Below are 27,688 nucleotides of genomic sequence, written 5' to 3' on the forward strand. Positions count from 1 at the left end.
AATTCTTCTGCCCATATTTTAATTGGGTTGTTTGTTTTTTAAATATTGAGTTGTATGAATTGTTTATATATGTTGGACATTAACTCCTTATTGGTCATAATTTTCAAAATTTTTTTTCTACTCAGTAGGCTATCTTTTCATTTTGTTGATGGTTTTTGTTGTGCAAAAGTTTTTAAGTTTAATTAGGTCCCATTTGTTTATTTTTGTTTTTATTTCCTTTGATTTAAGAGATGGATGCACAAAAATACTGTTGTGATATCTGTCAAGAGTGTTCTGCCTATGTTCTCTTGTGAGAGTTTTATAGTATCGTAGTATCATGTCTTACATTTAGGTCTTTAATCCATTTTGAGTTTATTTTTGTGAATAGTGGTAGAGAATTTTTTAATTTCATTCTTTCACATGTGGGTGTTCAGTTTTCCCAGCACCACTTATCGAAGAGACTATCTTATTTTCATTGTATAGTCTTGCCTCCTTCATCATAGATGAATTTATCATAAGCCCATATATTACCCATTTTAACAGGTGTGAGGTGATATCTCCCTGTGCTTTTGATTTTCATTTTTCTGATAATTTCTTTGTCAGTGAATTCTCTTATTTTAAAAATTTGGTTCTCTACTTAGTTTTCATGTACTTTAAAATTTCCATTTCATCTTGAATGTGGATATTTCCCCCTTTTCTCCGCATACTCTTCTCCATCTAGAAGATTTGTGAAGGAGTCCAGAAGGCTTATTAGACATCCAGCCCAGAACCAGGTGTTATATGAGTGACTGGAATCCATTCAGTAGTATAAAATTGGGCACTTCTCAGATAAAGCTGAGCTAACAAATGACTTGTTTTGGTCTTGTTTTTGGAACAGTCTTTCCTTTTGCTGTGCAGATCACATTATCCTATATTATTTGTAGCCTTGGGTAGTAATTAGTTTATACCAACCATCTTTCAAGTTTGAGTAACTCCTTTTCTTGAATGTGGCCTGCTACATTTTGGCTGCAAAACTTATGGAAATCTTTTAATACCTAATATATACTAGGTGTCAAACTCATTCTCATTTTTGTGTGCCTCTACACCCAGAACTCAGTAGGCCCAGGACCTTATAGAGATTGTGTGTGTAATATAAACAGTGAATATATAAATCTAAAACAATTATTTCTTTCTCAGGTATTATTTAATGGGAAGTTCTTATCCATTGCTGGGCTTCAGAGTAACCATAAATCCTTAAAATTGTGTACAAAAATGTGTCTGTAATAAATGTCTGTATTTTTTCAGGGTGTTGTGTATTTACCTACCTCCCATCCTCAAAGTTTTCAAGACCCACTGACCTAATGTGATTATTTCCATTGGAATACATGTCATATTTGCCAGGAAAAGACATAGTAATCAAAATGTATCTTACTTTTTCTCCAATATATATAAATTGCATTTTATGTCTTCAACAACTCAGCATAATTTTACAAGGCAGTGGCAAAAGCTTTGGAAAGGTTCGAAGTCCTGTGAAGTATAATTGAAATTCAGCTTCGAGGAGCAATTGGTTTGTTTGTTTGTTTAACATCCAAAAGAAATCCTTCCTTTAATGGAAAAATGAAAATATTTAAAGCAATAAGCTAAAAATGAGGAGGTATTTAGTTATGTTAGGCTTTTAACTGTTTTCCTGAGGTTATGGGTGTTAAATGCAGTTTTCCTGTTGATGGGGATAGATGTGCTTCTAGGAAGTGTGGGCATTAAGGCAATGTGAGTGTTGTACATTCAGTAAGTGTTCAGCGAGTGCTAAGAGGAGATGATGCAGTCTGTTGCTATTAATTATAAATGATTTAGTTGACTAAGCCAGCCATCCAGCCTAACTTCAATTCACACATTTTCTACACAACTCTTATGAGTATTTTTACAACTTAATTAAAATAAAATTAAAAAATAAAAATTGCAATGTAAAAAATATATTACTTAGAACTAAAATTAAAATGAATTCATCATTTAAAGCAAAATACACACACACACACAAAGTTAGAATGAATAAAGTATGACCTAGTTTTTCATTTTGGAGCTTAAAAGGGATACAGTGCAATGAACAATCCAAAATTAAGAAAACAACCTCATGTATAACCAAAAGAATATAACACCTAGGAATAAATTTAGCAAACAAATTGCAAGACAAACACACAAAGCATTTTTGAAATTTTTAGAAAAGATAATAAATAAGTTGAAAGACATCCTATTTTCATGGATCAGAAAGCTTAGCATTGTTAAGATGACAGCATTCCCCAAATTGATCTACAGACTTAATGCAATCCCTATCAAAGCCCCAGTTGACTTTTTGTGGAAATGTATAAGCTGATGCTAAAATTCATATGGAAATACAAGGTATATTTATACAGAAAATAGCCAACACCATCTTGAAAATGAAGATTGGAGTCGCAAAACTCACGCAACCAATTCAGAATTGACTGCAAAGTTATATTAATCAGTATAGTGTGGTACTGACCTAAGCCTAGAAATAAATGTCAGGTAAATAGAACTGAGGGTGTAGAAATACACCATCACACTTATGGTGAATTGATTTTTGACAAGGGTAACAAAGCAGTTCCATGGAGGAAAGAACAGTCTTTTCAATAAACAGTACTGGGACAATTGGATATCTTAGCCAATTTGTACAACAATTAATTTGGACCTCTACGTCACATCATACACAAAAGGTAATGCAAACTAAATCATAGATCTGAATGTAAAAGCTAAAAGTATAAAACTTTTATAATAGGAGTAGGATCTTCACTTCTTTGGAGTTGTCAGTGGTTTTTTGGAAATGACACCAAAAGCATTAGCATCACAACAAAAAATAGAAGTTCCCATTGTGGCTCAATGAAGAACCTGACATAGTGTCTGGGAGGATGTGGGCTCCATCCCTGGCCTCATTCATTCGGTTAAGGACCCTGTGTTACCACAACCTGTGCTGTTTGTCACAGATGTGGCTCAGATCTCCATTGTGTAGACTGCAGATGTAGCTCTGATTTGACCCCTAGCCTGGGAACTTCCATATGCCAGGTGTGGCCTTAAAAAAATTCCTTTGACTTCAGTAAAATTAAAAATATTTGTGCATCAAAGAACACTGTTGTAAAAATGAAAAGATAACCCACAAAATGGGAGAAAATATTTGCAGAGTATATCTGACAAGGGACTTGTAAGCCAAATAAAGAAGGAAATCTTACAACTGGACAATAAAATGACAAATCACCCAATTAAAAAGTGAGCAAATGTCTGAATGGCCAATGAGCACATGAAAAGATGCTAAACATTATAAGTCATTAGGGAAGTGGGAATCAAAACTACAACAAGATAGCCCTTCACACCCACTAGAGTGCTATAATAAAAAAAGCAACAATAACAAATGTAGGCAAAGGTTTAGAGAAATTAGAACCCTAGTATATTGCTGGCGAGAATGTAAAATGGTATAGCCACTTTGGAGAACAGGTTGGCAGTTCCTCAAGGTGCTAATATGAGTCTCCACTTGACCCAACAATTCTACTTCTAGGTATATTTCCAAAAGAAATGAAAAAAATATTTATACAAAAAAGTTGAAAGTGTTCTAAAATCATTATTTTTTTTTTGTCTTTTCTAGGGCCGCACCCACAGCATATGGAGCTTCCCAGGCTCGGGGTCTAATTGGAGCTGTAGCCGCCAACTTATGCCAGAGCCACAGCAATGCAGGATCCAAGCCATGTCTGCAACCTACACTACAGCTCATGGTAACGCCAGATCCTTAACCCATTGAGCAAGGCCAGGGATTGGACCCGCAACCTCATGGCTCCTAGTCAGATTTGTTAACCACTGAGCCACGACAGGAACTCCTAAAATGTTCTAAAATTAGATTATGTTGATGGTTGCTCAATTTTGTGTATTTACCCCCAATTACTGAGCTGTACAACTTAAATGGGTCAATAATATATATGAATTATATTTCAATAAAGCTGAAAATAAAGAGAGGCAATGAATTTAAAAACCAAAAGCTTTAATCTATTTAAGTTGCTTTATAGATCAACATATTTTAGGGCCAAAAGTGGCCTTCATTGTACCTAATTTGTTTACCTTTATATGTGAGATGAGGAAACTGAGGACAGAGATTTTAATTAATTTGTTGAAGATACATTGGTAGTTAGTAGCAGAGCCAGGTATATAAACCTGATATTTGAATTTCCAAAATGTATCAAGATTTGCTAAGCCCCACAGAAACCATCTACATAGCAAAATATGAGGTATAGATGTAGTCATAATTCAGGTAATTAGTGTGGCCTTTCAAAATATCTGCATGTGACCTTAATTATTTTTTGTGGGGATGAGACAGAAATACTAAAACTAACAATGGAGTAAAAAAACATAATAAAAAGATTACAGAAGTATATACTCATATACCTTGGAGAATCTATTAAATAAAGGAAATATAGAAAGTTTTCTTTGAAGGAAAGGCTTTTAAATGTCATGCTATAATGGCATATGTGAATATCTAAAAGTTATTCAGTAACCCAAGTAATATTTTAATTTTAAAGTGAAGAGAAAAAAACCTTTATTCTCTCAGAACTTAGGATAATTGCTGCTACATTTTGACTTCATGTAAAGGGATAATAAATTATCTTTGAGCAGAAAGTTTAGATTTCTTCTATTTGCATAAGAGAGTGTGGGAAATTAAATTACTCTTAGTTTTTGCATTCATGTTTAAGACTACAATCTTATAATTGTCAAAATTTTAAAAATAATTATCAAATATTAGAGGAGGAGGGAGGTTTGTGTAGTCAAAACTTAGAATTGTGTTGCTTAGAGGCTGCAAATTCTCAGAGATGAATTTTCTTTGGCTCATGAAATATATTTTAAAAATTGAAGCAATATTTTAAAATGGAGAGAAAAAGCAAAGGGTTTGATAAAATGGACCTTCATTCCTGTCTAGTGGTTTTGGCTGCTGTTGAGTGGCAGCTGCCCTTTTTGGACAAGCTGTGTGTTACCCATGTGGACAGAGTTCCCCCAGGGCCAGTTTCCCTCATTTACATTACATTCCTGATTTATTATCCTTTGGGGTTTACAGCTGCTAACTTTACCCAAACATCTTTTTTTCTTGACTTTTCCCATAAGGCACTTCTTCAAGTGAGTATCCCTCAAGAGAAAAATTTCAGAACTCATTGTCACTAAGGCCACCTTGTATTAGAGTCCTAAATCTTACTTCATGTAAAAAAACCATGTTGACTTTCCTACCCCCAAAAGAAAACTGAGAATCTTATATATTTAGATAGAAACATTCTCAATGAGGACAAAAATTGGTTCTTGGGACAAAAATTTAGTAATCAGAATTGTTTGTGGTTCCCCAAAGGGCTGCAGTACATAAATAGATCTATGGTATTACAATTTTATGGAGGGAGGGTAGCAATTAGGAAAAAAATTATAATAAGGAAGAAGAAAAATTAAAAATAAGGAAAACATGTAAAAGAATTTGGGGAGGTGATACAAAGTTGAAAATAAAACACTAAAATAGAGGGAGGATTCAAGTCTCAGATGAGTGCCTGACCTAATGTTTTCTTGTTAGATGTGACACTTTCATATAGGAACATGTAAGAAAATTATAATCAAGTGGATTCACTCCCTTCAATTCAACCTCTCAAATAACCCATCATTTCTTTTTTCCCCCAAGCTTTACTGGGATATTATTGAATATAACATTGTGCAATGCAATGACTTGATACATGTATATATATTACAAAATGATTACCACAATTAAGTTAGTTAAGACTTCCATAACCTTACATAATTACCATTGCATGTGTGTTGAGAATATTTAATATATACTCTCTAGCTACTTTCCAGTATACAAAACATTGTTATTAATTATAGTCATTGGGATGTATTTTAGTTTGCTAGAATGTATTTATCTTATAACTGGAAGTATGTACCCTTTGACCGATATCTCTGCATTTCCCCCACTCTCCAGGTGTGGCAACCGTCATTGTACTCTCTGCTTCTATGACTTTGGCTTCTATAGATTCCATGTAAAAGTGAGATCATATATTCCTTCTGACTTATTTCGTTTATCATAATGAAATTTAACCCTCAAGTTACATCCAAATGGCCAAATGTACTCACAAATGGCCAAATTTCCTTCTTTTTCTGACTGAATAGTATTCCATTGGAGATATATATAGATTTAGGTATAAATATGAGGATAGATAAGCAGATATTGATATCAACCTAGCTATGTCTCTATCCATGTATATAAATATATATCACATCTTTTTCTATCTATTTATTCATTAATGGAAATTTAGATTGTTTCCATGTCTTAGCTGTTGTGAATAATGAATACTGCAGTAAACATGGGAATGTAGATATTTCTTCGAGATAGTGAGTTTATTACATTTGGTTGCATACCCAGAAGTGAGATTGTTCTATCAAATGGTAAAAAAGCCAGAGGAAAACAGAGATTTTAACATTGCTTATATAAGTGCAAATTGCTACAGTATAACTTTTTTGGAGGGTAATTTATACTACCTGGTAAGCTGAACATGCATAACTTATGATCCAGTGAGTTCTTTGTATGAGAGAGAAACTTTTCTGTCTTTGTTTAGAAGGATGCATGAATAAGAATGATCATAGCAGCATTGTTTATAATGTGCATAGCAAAACGTTGGGAACAAATATCTATTTGTTAGTAATTGGGTAGATAAACTGTCCTCAAATACATTTATTAGGATTCTTAAAATATTTAAAATGAATGAGGACTGCTTTTATCGACATGTATAAATCTTGATGATAAAATGTTAAGTGGAAACAAATTGTAGTCATGGTAAGGGAAAAACAAAAGTCAAAACTGAATACAGAAAGCATGATACCATATATATAAACTTTAAAAAATACACATTAAACATGTAGTATAAATATAACTCATGAACATTACATTACTCATGATTTCCTACTACAGAATAGTGGCTACTGGGATAATCACTGTGTCTATGATGCTTTCTTTCTTTTTTAAAAAAAAGATTAATTAAAGCAAATATGGTGAGATATTTGTTAAATATGATGGTGCGTACATGAATGTTACTTTATGTTCTTTTTAGTGTATTTATTTTTTTAATTGAAAATAAAGAATTTTAAAGCACCATGCAGATCCAGGAATATATAGAAATTGTCTCAATTTGGTAATTGGTAGGCACAAAGAGACCAGGCAATCCCATACTCACTGGTGAAAAATGACAACCAACTCCACTGAAATAAAGAATAAAAGTTGGCACTTCTGCCAAATAGGTGAAACTCAGAGAGACATACTGAAACTTTCTAACCATGCAAAAACCCCAAATGTGAAATGGGCTGCTGTTAAAGGTAGTGTGAGCTTTTGTCACTGGTAGATGCAAGTAATTACCAGAAATGACTGAATAAACTTGTTAGGTTTATTTTAATTAATAGGTAATGATTCTATTGGTGGGTAGGTGAAGAGAGGGCCCAGAAGAAATCTTTAAACCTCAGGATCTGAGATTTCAACTTTGAGTAGAGGTTAACATAAGAATTATGTTATATGAGTAAACTGTATAGTCCAAAAAGGACCTTAGATTCTGTCAAGAACTAGGTCATAATATCTAGCTTGATGAACATAGCTTTCTCATAAAAATTCTTTTTTAAATTTATTTTTAAAAAATTATAGTTGATTTACAGTGTTGTGCCAACTTCTACTGTATAGCAAAGTGACTCAGTCATGTGTGTATATATATATATATGTATGTATATGTATACACATTCTTTTTTTATATATTATTTTCCATCATGGTCTGTACTAAGAGATTGGATATAGTTCCCTGTGCTATATAGCAGAACCCCATTGCTTATTCATTCTAAATGTAATAGTTTGTATCTACTAATTCCAAACCCCTAAGTCCTTCCTACTCCCTCCCTCTTCCCCCTTGGCAACCAGAGGTCTGTTCTTTATGAACCTAGGTAGGTTCATTTGTGCCACATTTTAGATTCCATGTATAAGTGATATCATATGGTATTTGTCTTTCTCAGCTTATTTTTACTCAGTATGATAATCTCTAGGTCCACCCATGTTGCTACAAATGGCATTATTTCATTTTTTATGGCTGAGTAGTATTCCGTGGTATGTATATACCATATCTTCTTAATTTATTCATCTCTCAGTGGACATTTAGGTTGTTTCCATGACTAGGCTATTGCGAATAGTGCTGCTTTGAGTGTGAATAGTGTGTGTATCTTTTTGAATTATAGTGTCCGGATATATGCCCAGGAGTGGGATTGTTGGATCATATGGCAGTTCTATTTTTAGTTTTCTGTGTAACCTCCATACTCTTTTCCATAGTGGTTGTACCAATTTACATTCCCACCAACAGTGAAGGAGGGTTCCCTTTTCTCTACACCCTCTCCAACATATGCTATTTGTAGGCTTATTAGTGACAGCCATTCTGTTCTGTATGAGGTGGTGCCTCATTGTACTTTTGATTTGCATTTCTCTAATAATTTGCAATACTGAGCATCTGAAAATTCTTAGAATTTCATTCTTACATGTGCACAGATAAATTCTCTAGGTTTCAGAGCTTTTACTTCAAAGTGTAATCCACAGACCAGAAGCATCATCTTATTAGAATTGCAGCACCTCAGCCTTTACCAAGACCCACTGAATCAGAATCAGCATTTTGACAAGATTCCTTTTCTTGAATTTGGGAAGTAGTGGTTTACCCCACTATTCATATAACTCTTATTCTTGAGCCTCCAAAGCCCAAATAAAAAGAAACAAACCATCACACGAAAAAAAAAAAAGGAAGAAGCCCAAATAATAAGTTTTGGTTGTTGTTATCTTTAACTGGGAGAATTGAAAAGAAGAGAAAGAATGACCATATGTACATAAATAATTACAGATATATATGTATGTATAACACATATACATATATTTGCATAGCACATATAAATACATACTGTACACATATATATACACAAGCAAAACCTAAACTTAAGTCTTTCTGGCTATCAGTTTAAGTGGGTAGTCATCAACTGTTTTATCTTTTAGAGAGATTTTAGCTCACTTCTTTCCCTTAGTGAAAGTCAATTAAACATTGACTCAAAGAAAGTAAACATCTTTTTTTTTTACTTTCTTTGAGTAAACAGATGTTTAATTAAATTGTTCATTGCAGCACTATTTAAATAAATAATAAATTTAAATAAATTTATTTATTTAAAGATCATTTAATTAAATGTTTATTGCAGCACTATTTGCAATAGCCAAGACATGGAGACAACCTAAATGTCCATTGTCAGAGGAGTGGATCAAGAAGATGTGGTACATATACACAATGGAATATTACTCAGCCACTAAAAAGAATGAAATACCAGCATTTTTTGCAACATGGATGGACCTAGAAATTATCATGATAAGTGAAGTCAGCCATACAATGAGATACCAATATCAAATGCTTTCACGGACATGTGGAATCTGAAAAAAGGACAGACTGAACTTCTTTGCAGAACAGATACTGACTCACAGACATTGAAAAATTTATGATCTCCGGAGAAGACAGTTTTTGGGGTGGGAGGTATGCTTGGGTTATGGGATGGAAATCCTGTGAAATTGGATGTTATGATCATTATACAACTACAGATGTGATAAATTCATTTGGGTAATAAAAAAAAGAAAGTAAACACCTTTGAGATGTTTCATTTTGACAGCTATTATAACTTGGGACATTTTTAATGTCATATTCTGCATTTTTGGTTTACTAAGAATTCTTTCTCTGGTTTTCAGCATATTGATGGACTTGTAAGACTTAACCCCTTAATTCTGATTTACTAGGCTTTTAGCATTTTTTTTTTTCACATCAGGGTTATTTGAGGCAGGGGCATTGTGGTGGAAGGAGGTTACTATAAAAGAGAATAAAGTGAAGAAAGCTTCCAGGTAGCAAGAAATATTCAAATTACCAGCGAAAGCCTTGGCTAAAATGTATTGGCTTCCAATTGATTTTACCATATCCATTTCCTGAATCATTTTGGTTTTTCATTTGTACACCGAGACATTTAATGGAAATAATTACTTCAGGAGTGTATGGGAACTTCACAGTAAAATCTTTTGCTGGATCTTCACAAAACGTTGCTTTTCATAAACTGTTTTCTTCGCAAATCATGTTGCCTCTCAGCAGGCTTTGCAGAGTTTAAAGCGTACTCTATCCAACTGGCCCCAGATGGAAAATACTCTCTTGAAATTGGATGGTTTTTTAAGTGTAGCTCTCCATGGCCTTCTCAAAGGAAAAAAATAAGCTGGAACAGAACGCATTTCCTAACAGGTCTATAATTCCCCCAGCATCCCACGTATTTGGATGTTTTCACTTTTGGCACTGGAATTTTTCTAATTTAATTAACTCATTAGCGTTAGCAGATGACACAGTGTGAAAATTCTTTTCCCTAGTTATCTAAATAGTCTTCCAATCCACTGGGGTTATGTGCACACTTTATTTATTTTGAAGAGTTATTTATTTGTTTCATTTCTACACTGACTCTCTCCTTAAAGAGTTTATGGGCAATGGGTAGACATTACACATAATGAACTACAACCTTTTCTTAAAGCACTAAATGGAGGAGAGGCTGAGGAGGGAACTAAAAAGTGGGGGAAATCTTTACAAAGAAAGAAGGGGGGGGCGGGGAGAAAAAGAAAAACAACAGATGGTTCTGAAAAACAGCCATAGCTGAAATGCTTATCCTGGTCCAAGCCCCTGCCATTCTGTCTCTTGGTTTTTCGTTCATACACTGTAAAAATGTTGCAATGATTTGTATCCAGAAATTAGCTGGCAATACTTTGAATGACAATACGAGCAAGTTTTCCCAAGGTTATCCAAACCAACAGTAAATTTTTGTGCTGAAACCTTTCACTCATTCATTCACTTTTTTTTTTTCCAAAAAAATTTAACACGTTTATTTACAGCTCTTATAAAGTTGAACTGGTGAAACTTGTTCACTGAAACATTTTGGCTTGCATTAATGCTTTATGTCCCCACATTTATATATTAAAAATTCACACACAAATGAAAATGGAAAAACAGCTAATATCTTATTTCTGTCCCCTATTTTTCCACTTGCAATCATGTACTTAGGTACCTTCTGACCCCATGGGGGAAAAAAAAATATCTAACATTCAGAACTACCAATAGCAGGAAGAAGATAGTTTTTTTTTTTTTTTTAAAGAATGAAATGTTTCCCATCATAGATTCTTAAGCAAGTTCTCCACGTATGTGGTGTGCTATCTGAATGTCTTTTGGCATAATTGTTACACGTTTGGCATGGATAGCCCACAGGTTGGTGTCTTCAAAAAGGCCAACCAGATAGGCCTCACTTGCCTCCTGCAAAGCACCAATAGCTTCACCTTGGAAGCAAAGATCTGTTTTGAAGTCCTGAGCAATTTCCTCCACCAGACGCTGGAAGGGAAGCTTGTGAATCAGCAGTTCAGTGGACTTCTGATAATGTCTGATTTCACGGAGTGCCAGGGTACCAGGCCTTTATTTTTTTGTTGTTGTTTGTTTGTTTTTATTACTCAATGAATTTATTACATTTGTAGTTGTACAATGATCATCACAATCCAATTTTATAGGATTTACCCATGCACATCCCCCACCTGACAAACTGTCTCCTTTGGAGACCATAAGTTTTTCAAAGTCTGTGAGTAAGTATCTGTTCTGCAAAGAAATTCATTGTGTCCTTTTTTTTAGATTTCACAAGTAAGTGATAGCATTTGATGTTGGTGTCTCATTGTATGGCTGACTTCACCTAGCATGATAACTTCTAGGTCCATCCATGTTGCTGCAAATGCTGTTATTTCTTTCCTTTTAATGGCTGAGTAATATTCCATTATATATATGCACCACTTCTTCTTGGTCCACTCCTCTGTTGCTAGACATTTAGGTTGTTTCCATGTCTTGGCTATTGAAAAGAATGCTGCAATGAACACTGGAGTACATGTGTCTTTTCAAGTCATGGTTTTCTCTGGATAGATGCCCAGGAGTGGAATTTCTGGATCAAATGGGAGTTCTATTTTGAGTTTTCTGAGGAATCTCCATACTGTTTTCCACAGTGGTTGCACCAATTTACAATCCCACGAACAGTGTACTAGGGTTCCTTTTTCTCCACACCCTCTCCAGCACTTGTTGTTTGTAGACTTTTTGATGATGGCCATTCTGGCTGGTATAAGGTGGTACCTCAGAGGGGTTTTGATTTGCATTTCTCTAATAATGAGTGATGCTGAACATCTTTTCATGTGTGTTTTGGCCATCTGTATGTCTTCTTTGGAGAATTGCCTGTTTACATCTTCTGCCCATTTTTGGAGGGGGTTGTTTGTTTTTTTGGTATGGAGCTGCAGAAGGTGTTTATAAATTTTGGAGATTAATCCCTTGTCATTTGATTCATTTGCAAATATTTTCTCCCATTCTGTGGGTTGTCTTTTCATTTTGTTTCCTTTGCTGTGCAGAAACTTTTAAGTATAATTAGGTCCCATTTGTTTGTTTTTGTTTTTATTGTCATTACTCTAAGAGGTGGATCTGAGAAGATGTTGGTGTCGTTTATGTCAGAGAGTGTTTGGCCTATGTTTTCCTCTAAGAGTTTTATAGTGTCTGATCTTATATCTAGGTTTTTAATCCGTCCAGGCCTTTAATAATGAGGTTTCTTCACCCCTCCAGTAGAGGGCGCACTCTTGCGAGCAGCTTTTCTAGCCAGTTGCTTCCTCGGTGCTTTACCACCAGTCGATTTGCGGGCTGTAATGCTTTGTAGGAGCCATGGTATAGAGACCTCCTTGTTTATCCCCCTTCTCCTTTGGCTGTTGCTCAGTGAGCTAAAAGAGGCGGTGCTGGCTTTGGCGAGGGATGGAGGTGTAGCGGTGGCTGTGAACACCACATTCATTTTTTTTAACCTTCTTTTTTGGCTGCCCCTAGGAGTTCCCAGGCCAGGGATCAGATCCTAGACACAGCTGCAACCTACGTCGCCTATGCGACCTATGCCTGATCCTTTAACCTACTCTGCCAGTGATCTAACCTGCATCCTGGAGCTGCAGACTTGGCTTGTCCAGTTGTGCCACAGCGGGAACTCAAACTTTTACTATCGATGTATAGATATTCCCTTCTTAAACTTTGAACTTCCTTGAAATTTGAAGATATGCACTTTATATCTTCCTTTCCTTTTTCTTTTCTTCTCTTTCTTTTCTTCTTCTAGTTCTCTGCCTCTCCTCTTCCTCCATCCCTCCCTTTTCCCCTTCCTGCCCCCCCTCCTCCTCCTCTCCTCAATTCTTCTTTTTCCTCCTCCTCCTCCTCCTTCTCTCTCTCTCTGTCTCTATGTCTTTCATTCTCTTTGCAGGGCCTAACACAAGGCCTTGGACAAAATAGATATTATGTAGATAAATATTATTGAATTCTGAATGAAAGGAATTTGGTTGTATGAACAATTATTGAATATCTACTCCAGTATTTTAAAGCAGGCATCATTTTAATCCTGAAAGCAATCTTATTAAGATGATTGCTGTTATTATTATCTTGATTTTATCCATGAGGAAATGGAGGCCAAGAGATGTTAAATAAATTGCTCAAGGTCACAGAATCTTTCAGTTAGAGAATTGAAACTCGGGACTGGCCTGGATGCTGCTAAACAAAATGATGGAGACATGGGACAGTCAGGATTGATGAAGCTCAAGCAGTGATGAGGGAATTTCTTTGCATTTCCATAGCACATGACCAGTTCCTGTCACAAATGAGTATTGGCTAGTAAAATGGGTTGTCTCTGAATTGTGCACTTTAAAAGGAAGAATTTTGTAGTATGTGAATTACATTTCAATGTTTAAAATATTTTAGTAAGGGTTGGAGTGTACTGAATTTTGGACATTTTAGAGGTTCCAGGAGCTTCCCCTGTCCTTTGTTTATAAAGACTTTGGTTTACATTTACATCAATTCTTTAACCATTCCACTTTCCTGAAGCTGCATATTGAGCAACAGCCAAGATTTCCAGACCAAGGTTTCTCTGTACCCCTAGTTTCCTCTGTTGGATGTACCACTTGGAGGGGGCCATGGGAGAATGATCCTTAGGGGTTTGTCCAGCATTTAAATCATCAACTATAAGAAAACAAACTTATGTTTACCAAAAGGGAAAGGGAAAGGAGAAATAAATTAGGAGTTTGGGATTAACATATCCACACTACTATATATAAAAGAGATAAGCTACAAGGAACTACTGTATTAGCACAGGGAACTATATTCAATATCTTGTAATAGCCTGTAACAGAAAACCATCTGAACAAGAGCATATATGTATATATATATAACTGAATCACTTTGCTATACACCTAAAACTAACACAACATTGTAAATCATCTATAATTTAAAAAAAAATTTTTAAAGTCATCAACTATACGCTACTGACCAGCTTCTAGGGTGAGAAGTTTAAAAATATGAGCTCATGAAACCATTATGCTTAGTGACATAAGTCAGAAAAAGACAAATATTATGTTATCACTTATATGTGGAATTTAAAACATAAACTAGCAAATACAACAATAACAACAAAAAAGAACCAGACTTACAAATCTAGAGAACAAATGAGTGGTTATCAGTGGGGAGAGGGGAGTGGGGAGGGACAAAATAGCGGTAGGAGATTAAGAGGTACAACCTACTATGTATAAAATAAATAAATGACAAGGATACCCTGTATAACATGGAACAGAGCCAATATTTTATAACTAAATGGAGGATAATCTATAAAAAATTTGAATCTATATTTTACCCTGGAAACTAATATAATCTTGTAAGTCACATATACTTTGATAAAAATTTAAAAAACGGTTTTAATCTTCATGCAAAATTTTCCTCCACTTCAAAGTAAAAACCTGTTGTCACATCCTCAGAGAGTCTTTCCAGCCACTAATTTATCTGGCGAGGATGGGACACTATATTTGGAAGTCTGTTTGCGTTTAGTCATCTTCTAAATGAATTTCAAGGTGCTGTTACGATTTAAGTAGACATTTTATGGTTTAAAGTCTCATAATTTGGTATTTTTTCATACTCATGTCCAGAATCAAGACAGCAGTTCTCAATCAGAGTGAAGTGCACATACACACACACACTCATACAAAAGCATACACATATACACTCATACACATACATATGCATTTTGTGCACGCACACACACCCTTATGTATATGACTCATAAATGGATGTATCAAGAGAAGAAAGTTATTGAGCCAGTATATCTTCTGAAAGGAAACTGTTGTGTGTATGTGTTTAAAGTATAAGGAAAACCAGTTGCTTTCCTATATATAGACTTAATCAGGATGAAAAGATTTCAATACAAAGCTGACAGGAGTTTCAAGTGTTCTGTTGGGTAGCTATACACACATCTGACAGATTCTCTCCTGCTTTGCACTTTGAAATGAGAACAGGATGCTTCTGGAGGGCAGAGGGGAGAAAGGAGTGAGCAGGTTTAGAAGCATTTGGGTCCAGATTTTCTCGTCTTGTCCTTGGTATAGGAAGTTCTTTCCCTCCTTTTCTAGGTGATGTCTTCGCCCTGCATTTCTATTATATTTGCACCTTAATTTGGAATCTAGATTTGCTATTTCTTTCTTCAGTCAACATTGTTATCTACACAAAGCGAAAGACATTAGGAGTTCCCTGGTGGCTCAGTGGGTTAAGGTTTTGGGGTTGTCACTACTGTGGTAAGGGTTCCATCTGATCCCTGGCCTGGGAACTTTCACATGCTACAGGCATGGCCAAAAAAAAAAAAAAAAGGGAAAAAAAATTAAGCCTGCTTGAGAAACTGAGGTGGGATGAAGGTCTGGTTCCAAACCGTTTGTGTGTCTACTGTATATATCTAATGTTTCTCTTCTTCCTCTGGGTCAGAGTTTGAAAATCAGGAATTGCCGGTTGCAGTGGCTAAAGAAAGGCAGTTGATGTTGCCAGCAATTGTGTTCCTCAGCCCTTGAGAAAAGGAAGTAGCTCTAGAAAAGGTGGTACCTCCCCCCTTATGAACTGGTGCTCCATTGACTGTGTGTTGGAATCATTCAGGGATCTTAGAGTGATGAGGAGTGAGTCTAACTACCCTTAGCCATCCATTCCTGGTGTATTTGGTCTGGGAAGGGGCTTCAGTGACTCCTCAGTTGACTCTAAAATGCAGCAAAGTTGGAGAACCACTGCTCTAGCCAGTGGTTACTACACTGGCTGCTGTCCCCATAGTCTAATGTTGGTACCCGCCCCCCCTAGAGATTTCAGTGGTCTGGGGTGGGTCTTGGGTATTGGTAAGTTTTACAAGCTCCCTTGGAGATTCTACAGAGGAACCAGGGTGGTGATCTGCTGAGCTACCTGGTCAGCAGATGTGTCTTTGCCCTTTGATTTGTCCCTGGCATGTTCAATGCTGCAGTGATTCTTTGTAGGGTTTATATTACATAGGAGTGCGTGTGCTGGATGCTTAAGGGAGATGCCCATGTTTTGGACATAGTCTCTGTTCTCTGGATGCTATTAGGCTGCACACAGTCATATCTTGCCTTGTGTGTTGCTTAATGCAGCTGGTGGAAAACAATATTAAATCTAGATGTGGAAGGGCTTTTTCATGTGTTATTATTGCATGGAAACCTGACAATAACCTGGGGAGAACAGATTAGGAAATCTTAACTCAGAGAAGTTATGGATCAGCTCAAATGTACATGGCAGAGTGCAGGAGCCAAATCTTCCTTATAGCTCTACCATTTTCCTTTTTTTTCTGGCCCTATTTTAGCATTTTTTTCTTAAAAATTTTTAATTCTTTGTTTTGTTAATTTTTTATTATGATTGATTTACAATGTTCTGTCAATTTATTTATTTATTTTTTGATTTAGTTCATTTTTTGGTCTTTTTAGGGCAACACCTGCAGCATATGGTGGTTCCCAGTCTAGGGGTCTAATTGGAGCTACAGCTGCCGGCCTACACCACAGCCACAGCGATGCAGGTTTCGCGCCACATCTGCAACCTACATGGCAGTTCACAGCAGCGCCAGATCCTTAACCCGCTGAGTGCGGCCAGGGATTGAACTCATGGTTCCTAGTTGGATTTGTTTCCGCTGCGCCACAACAGGAACTCCTATTCTGTCAATTTATGCTATACAGCAAAGTGACCCGGTGTGTGCGTGTAGGTATATATATATGACCCCCCCATATATATATATATATACATTCTTTTTCTCATTTTATCTTCCATCATGTTCCATCACAAGTGATTAGATATGTAGTTCCCTGTGCTATATATACAGCAGGGTCTCGTTGCCAGTCCACTCAAATGCAAGAGAACGATGGCAGTAAGCCCTTTTTTTTCTGTTAGACTTTAACAGACTATATCATTTTCAAGAGATAATAACCAAAGCACACCATGAAACAGAACCACAAAGTTGTATTTCCTCACACAGAATAGTCTCACAATGCAGACACACGCATCCACACTCACACATACACACATGCACACACTCATATGCTCACACTCATTCTGAGAATCGTTTTCTCCATCTCAGTTTCTGCCTCTCTGATTTTCCTACTCCGTGGAGAAAACATTTTCTCCGTGGAGAAAACATTTCTCAGAATGAGTGTGAGCATGAGTGTGTATGTGTGAGTGTGAGTGTGGATGTATGTGAGACTATTCCCTGTGTGAGAAAATATGACTTCATGGTTCTGTTTCATGGTGTGGTTTGGTTATTGTCCCTTGAAAATGATATAGTCTATTAAAGTGTAACAGAACACAAAAGGAATTACTGCCTTCTTTAGGAATATTGAAGGGTCTATCTGGCCCCGAAAAGCCATTACTATCTGTGAGGAACATTAAAGAGTTTATTAAGGCCAACTCAGATTTCTACTGATACCAAGATAGTACTTTAATCAGCTAGAAAGAGATGTATGTGAGGGAAGATCACTATCAATGACCATCAGTCACGAGAAGATGCTTAATATCCTGTGTTCCTTAAACTCTCTGACCGTTTTCTTCCCCATGCAAAAGGCATCCATCCCAGTACTCAGAGGCAGACCTGTGCTTTTTTTTCTCTCTCTCTCTTTTTGTTCAGGGCCTCAACCGTGGCATATGGAAGTTCCCAGGCTAGGGGTCAAATCCGAGCTATAGCTGCTGGGCTAGTCCACAGCCACAAAAACACCAGATCCAAGTCACATCTGAGACATATGCCACAGCTTGCAGTTATGCCAGATCCTTAACCCACTGAGCGAGGCCAAGGATCAAATCTGAATCCTCACAAAGACTATGTTGGGTCCTTAACCCTTTGAGTTACAATGGGAACTCCGGATCTGTACTCTTTATAATCAGAGTGGGAGAAGCCATAGAAAAGACATGAACATGATTGGATTAAGGTACTTTGTAAATGCAGATAGGGCGGAGGAGGAATGTTTAGGTTGAGGATGGTTTTACAATCATAATAAAATGTTTTCTTTGAGGCTTGAGTATGGCTGGGTATTTTTCTAAGAAAATAATTTCAGTGTTATAAATGTGCATGGTGTTTCTTTGCTTTAGTAAAATTGCCAGCCTGCTCTTTATGTGTTCATGACAACAGTTATAAACATTCAAGTATTCAGTTATTCATGCAAACCACAGATTCTCATTGAGTGGCTCCATGTTGCTCTGATCAGGCATTATACTACGTAGGAGACGGTAGACTCTAAAATACTGTTTCTTCTCTCCAGGACCTAAGTGCCTAGTAGAATTTTAAATCCCATGCTGTTATTTCAGAAGTCTCATGGTAAGGATGCCACGGGTTGCCCACAGAAGGCTGACTGACCATCCAAAGGCATCTCTATGGAATGTGCATCAATCATTGTGAAGCCTGGAAAAAAGAACCTACTCTAGGTATTTCAAGCAGAGAGGGATTTAATGTAAGGAATTTGTTATGAAGCTGTTAGAAGGGCTTGAGGAGCAAAAGGCATAAGGTGGTGGTACTCAAAGGCTGGGAAGGTACTCCTGCCCTTTCTTAGGATGAGTATTGGAGGAATAAATCACAGTAGTCCCCCGCTTTTCATCCTGCACATCTGGAGCTGGAAGTAGAATGGCTTCTCCCTTCCTGTTGGCTTCCAATCTCTCACTGCCTCCTCTCGGCTGAATCCAACTTGACCAATCCACTAAGTCTTGAGAATATAGATTGCATCTGTAGATCTCTGATACAGAGAAGTCATAGCAGGGCAAGGTGAGGGTGAGTAGGGGTGGTAGTGATATCCAGCAGTCAAATAACCAGCAGAGAGGGATGGAATCTGGGAGGAGCCACTGACATCCAGAGTTTTCACTTAGTGTTTTAAGACCTAGTGCACTGAGATGTGACATGGCTTTGAAATCTGATTGAAACTTAACTTTTTTTTTTTTGTCTTTTTAGGGCTGCACCAGTGGCATATGGAGGTTCCCAGGCTAGGGGTCAGATCAGAGCTGTAGCTGCTGGCCTACCCCACAGCCACAGCAACACGGGATCTGAGCTGTGTCTGCAACCTACACCACATCTCATGGCAACACTGGATCCTTAGCCCACTGAGCAAGGCCAGGGATCGAACCTGTGTCCTCGCGGTTGCTAGTCAGATTTGTTTCCGCTGAGCCATCAGGGGAACTCCTGAAAGTAACTCTTGTAACTGAAGGGTATCCCCTCCCCCCATTCTTATGTTGAAGCCCTAACCTTCCAATGTGACTATATTTGGAAACAGGACCTTTTAGGAGGTAATTAAGGAAGAAGGTAAATGAAATCTTAAGTATGGGAGTCTTATTCAGTCAGACTGGTATTCTTATAAGCAAAGACAGGGGAAGATCCCATTGTGGCTCAGTGGATTAAAGACTCAATGTTGTCTCTGTGAGGATGCCAGTTTGGTCCCTGGTGGCACTCAGTGGGTTAAGGATCTGCTATGACTGTGATGTAGGCCAGCAGCTCCAATTTGACCCCCAGCCCTGGGAACTTCCATACGCTGCAGGTGTGGCTGTTAAAAAAAAAAAAAAAGAAGGAAAAAAGAAAGAAAAGGAGCATAGTGGTTAAGGATTCAGTTTTGTCACTGCTGTGCCTCAGTTTCAATCCCTGGCTCAGGAACTCCCCCACCCTCCAAATAAAAACAAGAAAAAGAAAAGAAAGAGACACTGGAGGCATGTATACAAAGGAAAAGACAGTGTGAGGCTACATGGAGGAGGCAGTTAAATGCAAGTCAAGAAAAGAGACCTCACCAGGAACCAAGCCTGCCACCTCCTTGATCTTGGACTTCCAGCCTTCAGAGCTGTGAAAAAATAAATCTCTATTGTTTAAGCCACTCAGTCTGTGGTATTCTCTTATGGCCACACAAGCTGACTAATATACTGAGCAACTATATAAATAATGACTATAAACAGATGCCAAATTGCCAATTTTTACTAAAAATGTAACCTTCCAAAAGTTTGCCTCCTTATATTTGCTAATCAGCATGTTCTTTGTAAGTAAAGCTACATGGGAATCAAGTAAAATTAGGGGGTTGATGACATGGGCTCTGAACAAGGAACTTGTTGGATGATACAAATGACCAGGGTCCTACTGAAGTGTCTTTGGGGTCTGACATGCCCATTTTTCCACAGTCCTTGTTGGGTTTATGGATGTGAGGGCACTCTTCTCTGCTGCAGTGCTGGGGACACTGTATGTCAGCTTTCCTGACTTTTCCTTCATGGGCCCCTCCCCTTTTCATACTGACACATCCTGGTGTGGCCTTGTTTGGATCCTTTTGGATCCTTTCCATGATTGTTGTATGGTTTAATTCACTAATTTTCAAGTTCTTGGGGTAGAGGTAGTTCATAAATGTTGGCCAATGATTGACCAGGACACACTGCTAAAGCTGTAATGCTTGTTGCCATTGACTGTGTCCTTCTGATGGGTCAATACCTGTGCTGTATTAGTTGCCCTGTGTTTTTAGTGTCAATCTCTGCCTATATAATTAGCACAATAAAGCATGGAAAGAAATTGACTGGGTTAAGCTGTTCAATCAGCCTTCCACATAGCATACCAGAGTATTTGAGAACTGTCAGAAGGAATCTCTGGTTCTCACAATGACAGCTTCTTCAGCTTATTACTAGGCATAAAATCCAGCCACTAGGGTTGCTGCTTAACAGGTTTAATCTTATTTACCAGAGACTTAATCAATGTATCTAACATTTAAAGATTATGTGTGATCTTTATTTTATTTTATTTTTTATTATTTCCTTCCTTCTTCTTTCTTTCTTCCTTCCTTCCTTCCTTCCTTCCTTCTTTTTTCTTCCTTCCTTCCTTCCTTTCTTTCTTCCTTCCTTTCTTTCTTCCTTTCTCTCTCTCTCTCTCTCTCTCTCTCTCTCTCTCTCTCTCTCTCTCTCTCTCTCTCAGGGAAGGGAAAGGTTTCTTGCAGGGCCAAGCCAAGAGAATGGATAGCTTTTGTCCAGAACCCCTAAACTCCCTGATGGCTTTCAGGGAAAAGTTCTTATAGGCAGAATTTGAGGTGCATGACTTACTGCTGATGGCTGGTGGTACAGTAACAAGGCAGGAATCTTGTCCTCAGCCTTAATTTGCCATCCTCCACCTGGGAGGGAGCCTTAGTTTCTACAGAGAACTCAGAGATATTTTTAAGTGTATTGCTTGAGGAGGAGCCAGGAGCCTGCCCCAAGGCTTCACTATTGTTCCTTGACTCCTCCTCCCTGGCCTCTGCATCCCCTCCCTTCCCTGATGAGTAACTGTTTGAACCTGCCCTTTGCAGCTCAGGGAAGGTCATGGAGGCTGAATGAAGACTATTTCCTTACAAATAGGAAATAGAGACACAGAAAGGATTTGTACCCAAGAGCCCTATGGGGTCCTGCTAGATTTCAATCCTCCCCCTCTGTTTTTTTTTTTTAATACTCTGCAATCTTGAAGAGAACAGATGTTGGACAAGAAAAGAATAACATGTTCGATTGAGACCTTAATCATAAACTCAGCAGAGAAACTCGGTTTTAGAGGGACTCAATTTCAGTCCTACTATGTGATCTTTAAATGGATCATCTCATTTATCACCACAACAACCCCACCATGAGGAAGGTCCTGTTAGGAACAGCCTTTCATAGATGAATTGACTGAAGCTTGGATGTGTTAAACAATTTCTTTAACATGATTGGTGAGTAAGGAGTAGAGAACCTGACCCCAAAATAAAACCATTGTGTGTTGAACAAAGTTACCTTGACCTGCAAGACCCTGTCTGATCTAGTTGTTTACATCACAACTTTTCCCACACATTCTCCTCCTAGTGTGCTTTGCTTCTATAAAAACTGGTGCCCAGTTCTAGAGCACACACATCTCTTTCTCATCTACATCCCAGCAGAAAGGCTCATTCCTCTACTTGGAATGCTCTTTATTCATGTTTTCTCAAGGCTGGATTCTATCCTCGGGCTTCCATCTAAAATCCTCCCCCAACATCCTTGACCTTCTGTTACACCAATTACTGGAGGTTATTTCCTTCCTATCATAGTTTGTTTGCTTATTTGTTTTTTAGACCCTCCCACTGGGATGTAATTTCCACCAAGGCAGGGACTTGGTCTACTGAGTCCACCATTCATTAGACACTTAATAAATGTGAGCTCAATGCCAAAATCTCATCTATTGTGACCTGTTAAACCCTGAGGCTCTTGAGAATAAGACTTAGGAAGGCATTTTTTTTTTTTTTTTTTTTAGCAAGGGGAAAATTTCAGGGTCTGAGTAGTCTCTCTAGCTGGATTGATCATTACAGAGAATATTCTGAGCTGCCAGTGTATATAGTCCCTAAGATGAGGAGGGGACTACAAAGTGGGTAGAAATAGCTGTAAGCAGTAAAGACAAGCCTGTAAACAAATTTCAGTTGACCAATAGTTTTGCCTATACTATTAGCATAGAACTAACTTTGTTCTGAAAAATGCTGCCAAGGGTTTGTTTTTAGCTATCAGGTTCTACCCACAAGCACATATTAAGAATTTACTATAATTTAAAGTACTAACCCAGGTGATGAAGGCGATGACTAATGGAAGTCCCTAAGGGCATCTGTGAATCTTGGGAGGGAAAAGAATCCTTGCCAAGTGGAGTGACTCAGAAGGTCTTCTGAAGGAGGTGGGATGTGAGCCAGGCACTGGGGCAAGGGGAGTGTTAGATCTGATGGAGGGGAGAGGTATGATAAGAAGTGTGGTTTCAGGAATGTGCTTCCTATGTTTGGGGATTGTTAAAAGGATGGTTGGCGGGACCTAGACCTTGAACATGGTGTCCAAAAAAATATGGATTTTATCCTGAAGTCAGAATGAACTCATAGAAGTTTCTGAGTAGACCAGTAATGAATTAAAATGAGTGTTCCTATAAGTGAGATAGAGAGAATGGCTAACCTCAAGGAGGGAGCCTGTACTGAAAAAGAAGCCCACCAGTTTCCTACAGTTGACTCTAACAAGAGCATTCGCTGCCTGGGCCACAGCTGTCTCAATGCTCTTCCTGGCCCATGAAACCAAGAGAAAGAGGCCACATACTGTTTAGGGATTGTCAGGTCCTGCCTGTCACATCCTTGTTAAACCTGGAGCAGTTGGGATCATTCAAAAAATATTTCTTCTCAATTTTATTAGATACTGATAGAGTATTTTATTAAGCTCAGCTCTTCTACATTAGCACTACAATGCCTGAGAGAAAATGTGTTTTGTGCAGATTATGAGCAATTTCTGTACCTCAAAGTGCCTTCTGAATCATCAAAGACATATTAAAGTATGCCAACTTGTGTTTAAGCTTGAGTGGTTTTTAATGTAATCTGTGCATAATGACAACTTAAATGTGAAGCTGTGATTTCTTTTTTTTTTTTTGTCTTTTTGCTATTTCTTTGGGCCGCTCCCGCGGCATATGGAGGTTCCCAGGCTAGGGGTCAAATTGGAGCTTTAGCGGGATCCAACCCGCGTCTGCAACCTACACCACAGCTCACGGCAATGCCGGATCATTAACCCACTGAGCAAGGGCAGGGACCGAACCCGCAACCTCATGGTTCCTAGTCGGATTCGTTAACCACTGCGCCATGATGGGAACTCCTGAGCTGTGATTTTTAATTGCCTTTAAACCATATATATATATATATATATGATTTGATTTTCATTGTTTTCTGTTTTTGTAGTGGAGAAAGAGGAGCTTCAGAGAACTTAAATGGCTTGGCCAAGTTGCACTTGGCCAATGAGTCAGAAAACCTGGGTTCAAACCTATTTCTTTTATTTCAAGTGTTTATATCTTGGTAAAAACTGGAAGCTAGTGTTTCATACATGTAATACATCCTTAGTAACCAGAGCACCGAATCATTCTATATCAAGCAATCTAAGTGGAAGGCAAGGATTCACTCTACCTGGTTTCAATAATGAAGTCATGGCCATTTGGGCTGATTCAACCTGTTCACAAGTGAAGGTATCTTAAAATGGTCCTCACATAGGTTTAAATTAAGTATTTTAAAAATTAAATGTTGTCAGTAAGGCTCATGTTTCAGTTTCCCCTCACTGGGCCTTGGATGCAACAGCTCTTAGATATGGAGTGTGGCTTTGTCAGTTTGAGCTCATGGAATTTGCGGATAGTGTCTATGTGCACAGCAACAGAATGATGCTGGCGGATAGAGAGGGGATGGATGTGAAGCAAGTGTGGCATGAAACGGACTGTTTGCTTTTCTCCACAGTCTGCTGATTCATCCTGCACACCCCTTCTCCGGTTCCATTAGCCAAACCTATGAAAACACAGCGGCCTCCGTAAAGATGATGCTGACCTTGGCAACTGGAGAGGGCTTTTGAGTTGAGAGAGCCCAGTTCTAAACTTCTTATTTGGGTCTGGGTATTTTCGGCCTCAACACTTGTTCCTGATTAGAAAGTTAAAAACAAGAATCTAAATGCTATTCACTTGGATAGTAAAATACATGTTCACTTTTTGCAGTGACCCAGGCAACAGAAGGGGGACTCTCATAAACCACAAAGGAAAATAAATAACCTCACCCATGGAGGGAAAGAGACAGCTTGAGAAAAGGGACTTTGGAAAAAGGCTCTCTCTAGATAGCAGTCTCATGGTAAGTACTGGATATTCATTTACCGCTATGTGTTTTGGCTTAAAATGCATTGTTCTTTGACGCTGATTTCCTAAACCCTGTGCTTTTGAAACCCCTATTCCAGTTACCCCCTTAGCAATATCCCCTGAGATTTTGTTTTGCTCATGTTTTATAAGGTCAAAAGCTAGCACATCATGGGAATGTTTGTATAGTGTCCTAATAAGTAAATGTCATAATCTCTCAGCATTATGTATGATTACATTAATTCCAACTGAAGTAAGCTTAAACCCACACAAAAACACTACTGCATGGCTGATGCCAAATGCCAGGCAGATACACAATTGTTCTAGCACCCATTTATCTTAAGGCTGGGGGTCCATTGAACAAGACCTAGGCAGAATTTCAGATATTGAAGAATGAAGAAAATCTCTGCCATGTTAGGTATGTAAATCCATCCTGTGGTCCATAAACTTTCTTTCTGAGTTGAATGCTGATGGGCGTCATTCTTAACAACTTGGTTGGGTTTGCTTTCCTGTATGAGAACCTGGCGAGTCCAAGGAAATAGATGAAGTCACTGATTTTTTTTTCTTTCTTTATAAATATATATATATTTTTTAGGGTTGCACCTGTGGCATGTCGAAGTTTCTAGGCTAGGAGTCAAATCAGAGCTACAGCTGCCAGCCTACACCACAGCCACAGCAACACCAGATCTGAGTCGCATCTGCGACCTACACCACAGCTCATGGCAACATCAGATCCTTAACCCACTGAGTGAGGCCAGGATTGAATCCACATCCTCATGGATACTAGTCAGGTTTGTCACTGCTGAGCCACAACAGGAACTCCTTGAAGTCACTGATTTCTGAAGGTAGGCCCTTCCTTCCAGTCCAAGCTAAGATACTGGATATTGACATCACCTATTCAATGATGCCTCTGAACAAAGTAAGAAATCAAATGAAGTGAGTCACTCCTTTCTCTCTAGGTCACCTACTCAAGAAGAAATGGATGTTGGATGTTGTTTATGGATGCGCTTTTTTCATTTGTGTACTTGTAGCCCCTGGCCCAGAGTTGTGATTACAGTAGTTGTCCAATAAAATATTTGCTGAATTGATTTATCAGTTGCCCTTTTCCAATTCTGCTGCTGTAGGTCTGGCTCTGTCAGGGTCTAGATGAGCTATTTACTCCATGACTGCTGAGGTTTCCCATCTCAAGCTCTTCACAGATGGGAGTTTCTGGTAACTGAAAAAAGAATTGCATTAAAATGCTGTGTCCAGGTCTTCTCTTGTTATTAGAGTCAACTTCTGTGTCTCTGTGAGCTCTGCCTCTGCATTCCTTCAGAGGCTGAGAACTCTTAGAGGATTTTAAGTTCTCCCAGTGGATATGCCCTCTTTTCATCTCTGAGGTCTATCCCCAGGTAGAGTGTGGTGAAAATTGTGTGTGTGTGTGTGTGTGTGTGTGTGTGTTTATATGTCTATACCCTTTGCAATCTCTAGGGAATATTAGGATAAAAGGATAATTTCTCAGCCTCTCCTTTTTTTCTTTACCAAGGAAAACACTTCTTACAAATCAACCCACCAATAGGGTCTGTCATATGTCTCACCAGATGCTCACGTAGTATAATAGGAGCAGCACAGGAAAGTTTCTCTGAACCCCAAAGTATCATCCTTGCTGATTAATCCCTAAAACCCTAAATTCTGTCTTAGGGGCCAGAGAAAATACAAAGACCCTGTAAAGTAAGCATGCTAAGCTATTGTCTTTCAATCATTCACAGTAGCACTCATTAATAGAAGGTCTTGGATCATTTCCAGATGTCAGCCAGATGAGCAGAATTTCCTTGAGGCAGTTGGTAAACAAAAGATTGCAGAGCACAGAGGGCTGGCCTGCAGTGCTGTGCTGGGGTGGGGGGAGAGGAGGGGAAGCAGATTATCAAGAGGGCACTGGGTATCTGAAAATCTGAGGAGTTGCAATGAAATTTTTGCCCTCCTTTAAATTTTCCTTAGGGACAGGCTTGACTGTGAACATAAAGCTCGTTGTATTACCTGTGCTGGCTGAAAACCCCAAACCAAACTTGTACTCCCATTGGCTTGCAGCTCTACCCTGAGTATTGTGGGGGCTGTGAATCTGTTTCTTGGCTGACAGCATTAAAGAATGTTGAGAAAATGAGAACTTTTTTCTTGGTACCACCTGAGGAATGTTATCCTGTTAAATATCCCTAAATGATGCTTAGGAGAGTTTTTATACTAGCGAAATGTCTTCCTTGTTTCCTAGAAGCAGACTGAGGATGTTTATTTGGAGAATCCTGAAAACGAAAATGCTCTTGCATGACTGTGTGGCCCTGTGTACGAGGATGCTTAGACGCCACTCATCATTATACAGCTTAGGACACGTGACTCATTTTGCCTTCTATTTTTACTGACAGGTTCTTTCCTCATATAAGATGCTGCTCCTGGGAGTGGCAGGAACAGGGTTCTTGTCAAGTTGGTTCTGAGGGTGTGATACCCACTGAAAGGCCCTTAAAGTGAATTTTATTGTGATTGTCAGAGAGACTGACAGGGAGGAGATGAAAGCTGACAGGCCTGTAAAGGACTTGAACCCAATGCTGCGCCCTCCTCTTTGGCTCCAGGCCGAAACCACACAAATAACTAGGCAAGAAGCATACAAGGATGATTCTAGGACAAGGTTGCT

At 38.2% G+C, this 27,688-nt stretch overlaps 1 protein-coding gene and 1 pseudogene across 3 annotated transcripts in view; one reads left to right on the forward strand and one right to left on the reverse strand.

The window, feature by feature from the left end:
* NCKAP5 (NCK associated protein 5) overlaps positions 1-27,688 on the forward strand; it is a 1,086,741-nt gene that overhangs the window by 132,281 nt on the left and 926,772 nt on the right. For all 3 annotated transcript variants that reach the window (XM_047772074.1, XM_047772077.1, XM_047772075.1), the window contains exon 2: positions 24,895-25,024. In XM_047772074.1, the coding sequence (XP_047628030.1) occupies positions 24,956-25,024 (69 nt within the window). In that variant the 5' untranslated portion in view covers positions 24,895-24,955. The remainder of the gene's footprint in view (positions 1-24,894; positions 25,025-27,688) is intronic.
* LOC125121928 (histone H3.3A-like) lies at positions 613-12,903 on the reverse strand (annotated as a pseudogene).

Source organism: Phacochoerus africanus, chromosome 3, assembly GCF_016906955.1.
Source record: "Phacochoerus africanus isolate WHEZ1 chromosome 3, ROS_Pafr_v1, whole genome shotgun sequence".
In the NCBI taxonomy this organism is placed as follows: domain Eukaryota; kingdom Metazoa; phylum Chordata; class Mammalia; order Artiodactyla; family Suidae; genus Phacochoerus; species Phacochoerus africanus.